Source organism: Cariama cristata, unplaced genomic scaffold (assembly GCF_000690535.1).
Source record: "Cariama cristata isolate BGI_N322 unplaced genomic scaffold, ASM69053v1 scaffold4776, whole genome shotgun sequence".
Lineage (NCBI taxonomy): Eukaryota > Metazoa > Chordata > Aves > Cariamiformes > Cariamidae > Cariama > Cariama cristata.
The window spans coordinates 33,926-43,864 of NW_009620229.1; the positions used below are offsets into that span (position 1 = coordinate 33,926).

The 9,939-nt window shown below is 46.6% G+C and overlaps 1 protein-coding gene across 1 annotated transcript; it reads left to right on the plus strand.

Annotated features, from left to right (window-relative positions):
• Positions 1-2,316: 2,316 nt before the first annotated feature.
• Positions 2,317-3,285, plus strand: LOC104162725. The gene has a single exon (XM_009701532.1). The coding sequence runs from the start codon at positions 2,317-2,319 to the stop codon at positions 3,283-3,285; it is 969 nt and encodes a 322-aa protein (XP_009699834.1).
• Positions 3,286-9,939: the final 6,654 nt, after the last annotated feature.

The window sequence follows — 9,939 nt, forward strand, 5'->3', positions numbered from 1 at the left end:
GCACGAAGCTGCACGTGGCTCAGCCAGGACTGGCAGGCAATTAGAGCATCACCCAGCCAAACCACCTCACTCCCCTAAGGCACTTAGGCACTGTATAAAAGCTCTGCCATCACGGGGCTCTGCCAGGCACTTCTCTCCGGTTGCTCTCACTGATGAAGTTGGTAAGTCTGGCTTTTAATGGAGCTCCTGAAATGCTGTTTTATTCCTGGGTGGCCAGAGCAGGCAGAGGTCCTGTCTGTGTACTCACAGAGAAGCATCCTCTGGGGGATGCTGCCTTCAGCGCTGGCACACGTGACTCTAGCAGCTGGAGCATCTCTTCCATGCTAAACTGAAGAATATTGGGAAAGCACTTCCAGATGGACTGTGAAGTCAAGAGTGGGATTTGTGGGCTTTTCTGCGCTTTCTGTTAGTTTTAGTCCGAAGGAGGCTGTTGGCTACATAAAGGGCTCCATGCTGGCGGGAGTCGGGTATAAGCTTGCACGCAGAAAGGCGACTCCTCTAAAAGAAGTGGCGTGGAGAAATTTGCTGCCTTTTATGGAATTTAAACAAAACAACTTTTCAAATAACAGTAAGAAGCTGACCAACTTCAGTACCAATGTGAAAGTCGGCAGAGAGACTCTCTAGCTAAGTGTTAGTGTCTAACATGTTAAAAATTCTATCTAGTCTAAGAATGATAAAATTAAGTCTGAAATGCAAACCACCCCCTGGAAGCAAATAATCCCCCCCTACTTTAGAAGCTTTTTGTCTCGATGAGCATCACCAGATAATTTAGCATTGTACATGTAGTAGTAGCAATTGCTATCATTGTTTTTCAACAGGTTGTTCTTATTAGTTGATGGTTATTATAATTGTAGTGATAATAAGTTTTCCTAATGATAGCAACACACAGCATTGTTATTGCTAATAGTCACCCAGTTATACGCTTTTGGAAGACAAAACACCTTACTGTAATTATAGACAGAACTAGAGGTGTTCAGAAAATGCAATTTCTTTACAGTTGTTTAATTATATGCCTTAATTTCCAAACAATGTTGAAATGAAAAGAAAAATTTTTGATCAGAGCACCTTTCACATGTCAGTGTTTCCAGCACTTGTTGTGCTCAAAATAATCCGGTTAAAAACTCAGAAAACTCCCTGAAACTGGTGTTTTCTGGAGTGGGGAGTGACGTGGGATGGTTTCTCCTATGAGTCCCAGGGCCAAAGCAAAGCGCGACATTTCACAGTGGTTTCAGGAGAGAAGCGTGGATCTCCGGGTGGTCGGTTCCCCAGGGACGTGGTCTCAGCCAGATTCCCCTTTGTGCCGCTCACACGGGGGCTCCCAGGATGAGGTGTCACCACCAAGGCAGCTATGCCAGGCATTTTGACTGTGAGTCTTGGGGTTACCATAACAAAACCAGGACACTATGGCTTGGTATGACTGTAGTGCAGGATTGGAGGCTGCTTTAAATGGGCGTAATTCGCTCAACTCAGTGAAACACATAACACCAGCTAGGATTTTACCTTGACAGCTTCTCCTTTCCCGCTATGGTTTCACCAAATACTTAGAAACTATCCTGCTATATTTCTTCTTCTCTTTTCTGGAAGACGCCATCACAATAGTACGAAGCTGGGACTGCGAGGCTTGCAGAGGCAGCAAAGGTGATGCTCTGGTAGGAACCTAAAACGCCGTAACTGCACGCTGCCAGCCCAGCAGATCTCTGTGGGACCGTGAACTGGCAGGCGGGCAGGTCGTACGTGCTGAGCTCCATGCTGCCACAAACCTGTCCTTACCTTCAGCTAGCTAATTTAACCGCAGCTTGGGTTTGCCCACTTGAACTGTAGCCACGCCTGAGTATTGCAGCGTGGACACACCTTTAATTTTGGCTTGCCTTTCATCTCTGGTGCTTGAGAGTTGCAAGACATAAACGTGACAGGACATCCCAGTGGGGAGATGGGAGGTTTCCAGGAAGAAAGACAGAGGGTCGTGAAGTCACTTTTCACTGCTGGAATGCTTTGATGGACACTTAGTTGGTCTTTGAAGGGCAGCACGAAAGCTCCCCAGTTTGCCTGGCTCCAAGCCCCGATCGTTTCTGGGCCCTTGAGAGAAGGGTGTAGGGGCACCGGCTGAGAACACTCTCCTTTCCTTACCTGGGTGATCAGAGCCCAATCTTGATTCACCGAGAGCCTCTGACCTTCAGGAGAGCTGGGGTGTGGGCTTGCCGTGTTGAGATGCCTGCAGGGAAACTCTGAGTCCTGTATCACAAAAAATAGCCGATGCCTACGTGAACTGTCTGTCTTTTTTTCTGCTTCTTTCAGGCATAAGCGCCTTGTGTGACCATGCACTATTATGGGGACCGGTACAGATACCTGTACATGCCGGGATCGGGCTATATCACCAAAAGCACCGAGCAGTGCACGCCCCAGTCCGATGCGTGCAGTGCCACGTGCCACCCCGTGAGCGTGATCAAGAGCCCGATGCCGAGATGGCAAAGCTACACTCAACCTTTCACTTACACGTGCCCACAGCCGAGTGCGACCCAGACACCCCTCCTGCCTTGTCAGTCCTACGTACAGCAGTGTGTCCTGCTGTACTCCGAGCCCTGCGAGACCACTCGCCTTCTGCCCTGCAGGAAGCCCAGCCTGAAGCTGAGCACAATGCAAAGTTTCCAGCCCTGCGAGACCAACCGCCCCGAGAAAACGCGTGTGGCCAAGAGCCTCCCACCGTGCGCACCCAGGTGCCCAGAGCCGGGGAAACTCAAGTTCCCACCATGTGGGATCAAGTACTCATCCTCATGCAAGAACGAATGCAGGTCACAGAAGATATCCAAATGCTCATCGCAGCGATACGGCACGGAGCTCCGGTCTCCGCAGGGGATGACCGGCGGTTATTCCCTGCCGCTGCGGGGAGTCACTGAATGTCCCCCCCAGCAGTGCATAAAGCAGTCTTTCCTGCAGGAGTACGTGAGTGGGTTCCCCCAGCAGAAATGCATGAAGGGCTACCCAACGCAGGAGTGCGTTACCACCTACTCCTCGCAGCAGTGCGTAACCAAGTGCCCGCCACAGCCCCACGTGCCCAAGTGCCCCCCTGGACAGGGAATAAAGGAGTGCTCCTCGCAGCAACACATCCCCAAATGTTCACTGCTGCAGGAGGGAACCAAGCACAAGAGCTCGTCGACACAACACCTGAGCAAGTCCAAGTGCCTCTACCCACGGGCCACCCAGCACTTGACGCAGCATCACGCAGGGGGAGCGAAACGTTCGAGCCACTCCAAGAAGAGTCGCTGTGCTTCAAAATGTCTGTGGTGAAGGAGATGAAGAAGTAGTTGTGAAAACAGCAAGCTATGTAGCTGAAGTCTGAGGTTATTTTTCTCCATCTGTTTCCTTTCCTAACTCCCAGAGCAGCTTTGGCCTTATGTTACCCCTTATTGTATCCGTGTTAAACTCACAGAGTGCATTGCCTTTCTTTTTTGACCACGCTTCAGTGATTCCTGCAACAGAAAAGGTGTTAGTGAGAAGTTAAGTCACTCTGAGCAGATGCTCAGGCTTTGAACTTCAAACCAACACAACTCTGTTACAGCGTTCGCACCCTGAGCGGGTTTTACTGTTACTGGATCAATTATATTTGCTGGTTGTACCAGTTATATTAAACTGGATTCCTGCTTTCTGTCTGATGTATTTCCCGTTTTTTAAAACTGTTTCTAATATGTACTACTGGAAAAAACTACTCCCTGTTGTACCACTCCTTTGTGTAAAATAATGGCAGTAATTGTGCTTTTAGGATGACATTTACCAGCTGTGGAAACAGATCTTGGTGTTGAAAAGTTACCCAGAGACATAGTAAAAGCAGCAGCGCAGGGTTGTGTTTAGAAGAAGGCTTGACTAAAGTAATGAGACTCATTAGTGGTCCTCAGACAGGAGTTTAGGGTCCATCCCGGCTTAGCTCGGTTGCACCAGCATCGCAGGGGAGCACACCCGATTTGCACTTGGAGAACTTTCAGTCCTGCACGCTGGGACCAGGGCAAGCTTCCCGCAGGTCAATATTTTGATTTCCTAGTATATATATATGTGTAAGGGGCAAAGTCTTTGCACACCTGCCCTACACCGCAGTCTCTCCCAGGAGGTGCTCCTGGGGCAGCGCCGGGGATGCAGAAGCTCTCTGCCACCATCTGAAGGTGCGGTGGGAGACCCGGTCGCTCGCCCCATCACTACTTTGTTGCCTTGCTCTGCTCAGCCAGCTGCCTGGGCAAATCCCAGCAGGAAAACCACCTCCTGTCTCCTTGGATTCCTCTGCAGAGCCCCAAACAGACCAAGTAGGATTTCTATAGACTCCTTTTTCTAAGAAAGTGATAGATTTGCCTGTAAAAACAGAGACAGATGCTACCAGCAGTCCTCCAGGATTAGGAGGAGTCTTGCTCCCCACGTGGAGAGAGAATTCTTTTTAACTTCTGGTAAATCCAGAATTCCGATAAATCCAGAGAATTAAGTTTAACTTCTGGTAAATCAGGTAAACCCTGTGGAATTAAATGAAAAAGAGAGGAAAGATCTGAGCGAGTAGCTGCCTCCTGACTACCTCCCATGGGATCAATCCCTTTCTTATACTAGGTCTATTAAAAACCTGGCTCCTCGACCCTCGCTCACCCCAGGTACCAGCACCCTCAGGAGAGGTGATGAGGCTGGGAGATCTGCAGCCATTAGAGGGAGGTGGAGGTTCACAATTAAGGCAGGACGGTGGCACAGCCCAGGCCCAGGGGAAGCTCTCCCACCTGCCTTTATCCCACTTGCGTGGTGTAAAAGGCTCTGCTGATCTCAGTTACTCCCAATCCTGAAAGGATCCAGCCTCCCCTTCGGTTAGCATGGGAAAGATGACACGGATCAGCAGAAAAGGGTTTCCTTTTAAAAATCTGAGCTTCTGTTTCTGTGGTTTCGCTCCTGATAAAGGGGTTACGCTGACATGATAATATAAAAACCTGGTATCTCAAAGCAACCATTAAACAGTGTCTCTCTGCATGAGGATGGTTTTCACGCTCTCTTGTTCCCTCTCTCTTCCCACTACCTGCTCTGGCAGCAGACCTTGTTCTCCCTCCTCAAAGAGACGAGTAGGTGAGGTCTGCCCTTGGAGAGGTGATGAGTGCTACAGAAGAAGGACCTGGTGGCCCACAAGGTGATGCGAGCCGGTGCTGCATCCTTGTGGCCATGAGGGCCAACCACAGGCTGGGCTACCTGAGCCAGAGCATAGCCAGAGGCAGGAGAAAAGCATTGATTCCCCTCTAGCTGCTGTTCAGAAGGTCACATCCAGACCTCAATGTCTGATTTTGGGTGCTCAGCACAAGAGCCATGGACCGCCAGGACGAAGTCGGGTGGAAGCTGCAGGGTGGTCAGGGCACTGGGTGCAAGGAGAGAGAGGCTGGGAGAGCTGGTTATGTTTGTCCTGGAGAAGAAAACATTGGATGGACAATTTATTACTACCTTGACCCACCAAATCAGTGTTTAGAGCAAAGACTGGCTCCTCTCCAAGGTGGACAGTGACAGGGTGGGCTACAAAGCAGCCTTCTGGGGTTTTTTGGGGCTTACTATGCACAACCTTTCCATGCAACTGCTGTCTAAAGCGGTTCTAGCACAGGATCCTCCAGCTGGACAAATGCCACATTGTCTGTTATTAAGAGGCATAAGATGTTTATGGCTGTGTTTCTACCCCCATTTCCAAAGGTGGTTTTGTGCAGAAAACATTATAACTTCTAGAAATTAAATGGCGACCTTGCTGTCTTTTCTTCCTGCAGGGAAGACTGAGAGGTGTAAATGAGTTTCCAGTTTAGGGTATTTGGATGCTCTGCAGGTAAAGTGGCATAGAAACAGGAATGTCCATTTTTCAAGACACTTTTCTCATTTTTAAGGAAGAAGGTTATAATCAGAAATTGGTTCAGAATTCACCAAAAGATCCATAAGCTATGTGAAATTGTCAAAGAATATGAAATATGATTTTTAACATAAATTGCTAGCATTCTTTAGTAACAGAGCTCAATGGGTTAACCTCCATTGTGAGCTACGAATTTGGGATCTGGCTTTTTGAATAACTTCATGTGAACTTTTTGTTTTCTTTTGTGGGAGGATGGGTAAAATAATTCTGACTAGAGACTGGTGAGGCGAGGTTTCCATGTAACAGGGAACGTCAAAACATTTCAAAAATATTCATTACCGGTTTATGCATGCAAAACGTTTTATCATTATATTATTAGCAGTATGTTCATTATATTATTAGCAGTATGTTATCTGAGACAAACACCTCAGGGCTAATAGCAACTTTAGAATATGTATTTTTTTGATGGAAGTTTCTTAGCTCTTCTCATAAACAGGATGTTGTTTTCGAGCCTTGACAACTCAAGGCGTTTTGTATTTTCATTGAACAATGCATTTCTGTTTGCATTCAGAAGCAATCATTTCGAAATGGGTTAAAAAGCAGCTTTGGCTAAGCCTGTGAGAGCTGAACAGGTGACTCAAGTCTGAGAATACACCTGAATCCTTGGGAAACCAGTGAGGCTCCACAAAATTCAGCAATTCTTGCGCATCAGTAGCCACGTTATTACAAATTTTTCCCCATAATTAAGTCTCCCTTGATGGACTTTTAATGCATGGCTAAGAAGTTTCTTGTCCTCAGCAGGCGTAAATGGCAGCTAAATTCTTTCACCTTGGCATCTACCTTTTACCTGCAGAAACTGTCACCTTATCTCCTTCCAGTCTTGCCTTCTGTAGGTGGGCATCCTTCAGAGGTGGTTTCGTAGCCTTCTGATCATGCATGGTCATCGGAGCCAGATGCTCAGCAGCCGGTCAGTACCTATGGGATGAGTGGGGATCCCCAAGCAGAGTGACGTCCTCCGGCTAAAGCTTTGGCAACCATCAGTGAAACAAAGGACAGGAAGCAAATTACCAAATGAGTTTAATTGTGAACAAAAACGGGGTATGTGCAGTCTGCAAAATTCTGTTCTCCACTCCTCCCTCCTCCAGGCCACTTACAGGGGTCAACCCCCTGGTGCCTTCAACTAAATGGTAGGGTGGATTTAGGGGGATGAATTAAAATCCCACACCTGGCAGCAAATATAGCCAATATATCTGCACTACATCAGTTGCTGTCTGCAAACCGCTGCTCACGTGGTCAGTGTTTAAGTCAAAGCTGAACAAAGTGGAGCGAGTTGCACCCCTGTTTTAATACAGATAGAAGTGGTAGAATCACATTAGGAATTAATTTAGACCGTAAAAATACGACACGAAGGGAATCCCACAGCGTGTAACAGTATGTACCATAGAAAATTGAATAATGCTGGTAAACAATGTTAAAATAATTACAGTAATTATAAGTGTTACACATGTGGGAAAAATTGTTTGGAAAGTAATTAAGACCTCACGCACATAGGTTGTCTCATCTTCCTGTAAGTTCAAGACAGCGTATAAAACTCAAAGGATTCAGGGCTCCTCTGGCCATTTCTCTTGACTTCTCCCTGGACAGAAGGTAAGTCCCATTCCCCTCAATCTAATTATATTGAGTAAAACATTGCTTTAACCAAGGTGGGATTTAACAACAAGTCACTCCACGGCTTCTAAAAATATCAACGAGGTTCTTTCTTGAGAAGTCTGCTAGAAATTATTTAGTTGTATACTCGGACCAAGTGCAGCCTTAAAAATGTATCTACTGGGACTGGCATTCCTATTAAAAAAAAAAAAATAGTAGTGCAATTTTGTTATTACCAGTGAACTGTGTACAGCTACATGGCATCCAAACTAAAAGGCATTTTAAGCTCTACTCAGGTAGAGTTTAGATAACATTGTCACAGAATCATAGAATAGTTGGGGTTGGAAGGGACCGTTAAAGGTCATCTCGTCCAATCCCCCTGCAATGAGCAGGGACATCTTCAGCTAGTTCAGTTTGCTCAGTAACATCATTTTTGGTATTTTTTCATTAAAAAATTGGAGAAGATCTAAGATGTTCAAATTTATTTTCTGGAAGTTTTTACTCATAAATCAGCAAGATTTAATTTTCTAAGGGATCAAAAGGGACTAAAATCTTCGGAGGCCTAAGGGTAGGGTCCTTTTTGGGAGGGTGGAGGCAGGGTGAGAAGTACTGAGGGCGATGGGGATGGGGTGAGTGGAGCAAGGGGACAAGCCTGTAGTGACCCATGAGCTTCATTCCCTCACACACTCATGTCGTCTCTGCTACAGCATCTGCATTACCTGCACAGCCCCTACAACTAAAATACTTCAGCTCCATTCTTATCCACTCGCATCTTCTTCTCCACCACAGCGTACCCCCAGCTGTGGCATGCACTTCACCCTCCCCGCAAGGAGAACAGGAGAGAAGGGCAGGAGCTCCCCGCGAGGTGCAAGTGTCTGTGGGGCGAAGGGCAGGGTGTGGGTTGCAAATGCGTTACAAAACGCCTGTCTTCTGTTACATGCTGCAGGTTCGCCACCATTTCTCCCAGATGTCCTTCGGTGGGGAGTGGGATGCAGGACAACGTTTATGCTCGTGCGATGTGCGGTGCCCACAGCCTCTTGCTACCAGCTGCAATGACCCATGTGTTGTATCCTGCAGTGCCTCCAGAATCATTATATACCCCCCTCCCGTCGTCGTGACATTCCCAGGCCCCATCCTCAGCACGTGCCCACAGGAGACGGTAGTGAGAAGTTCTGCGGTCCCAGAGGAAGGTGCACCAGCCCTGCTGACATCTTTGAGAGCAGATGTCCTCCGCTCGGAGCCACCTGCAGAGAAATTTGTCCCAAAATACGAGCCTCGGTGTGCACCACGATGCTCCTACGTGTTTTCTTCCCGCTGGATGCATCCTTGCAGTAGACCCAGCTACAGACGTTACCAACCGTCTGAGAGCAAGGATGAAGAGCATGTTCCAGAGAAGGAGAAGCCAGAAAATGAAAATACAGATACAGCAAATGAGGACAAAGAGACCTCAGAAGAATAACACGGTGACACCAAGCCCAATGACCAAGTCCAAAGGCCTCGTAGACTCCTACTGCCTCTCTAAAGCAGACGTACCTATGTCTTCTCTAAATTATGCTTTACCTTAAGTTCGTAGGATTTTTTCCTCAAGTACATTCCCAAGTACGTGATTAGAGTAATAAAATGCCCTCTATCCTAATTTGTGTTAACCTGACCTTTAAAACGTACAGCATCTGATTCTTGGGAACAATTTGTTCTTTCTGCATTGCTTTCCAGAAAAATGAAGCCAGCAGCTGTTTCAAGAACACCACAAATGTGGTCAGCTGAGCCATAACAAACCCTTTCACTGCTAGACACAGTTAAACTGGTCTTAGCATTTAAGAGAATTAGTCACCAGGAAATTCACTTTTCCTTTTGGTAAATACACACACACACACGTACGTCATTTGTTTCTGGCTTTCAGTCTCACTGCAGGAAAGAAATGTGGGGGAAAAGAAACTGATCCTCTCTAATTTTATTTAAGAAAAATGAAAAAAGTATTTGATGTAAAATATCACTTGCATATAGAAGTGCATGCAGTATACGAGTGACAGAATCTGCATCTGGAACTGTGCCCTTTAAGCTGTTATCTATTCTAGCAGTCTTCTCTGTCCTTTCCATTCCCATTAAAATTATTCTGCATTATCATGGTGGTTTTCTTGTTTTCTTTCTCTTCTACTTTTGATTTTCAGACACCTTGAGAAATTTTCCTGATTATTTACTTTGGTTCAGGAAACCCCCCCAGCTACTCCCTGCTTCCCCTCCCAAATTCTAAACTTCAATTCCTCTGAAGATATCCGCACATTTTAAGTGCAAGCATTGTTCTTTTGGTTCCAAGAAGAATATTACTGCACTTAACGACTGGCCATCTCCGCCAGCCTTTGCAAGCTAAAAGTGCAGTTTAACAGAATTGCAATAAAATTCGTAGCTAAACTTGTCCCTAAAACTGAAAGGTGAAAGCTGGCTAAGCTCTAATTCCCCAC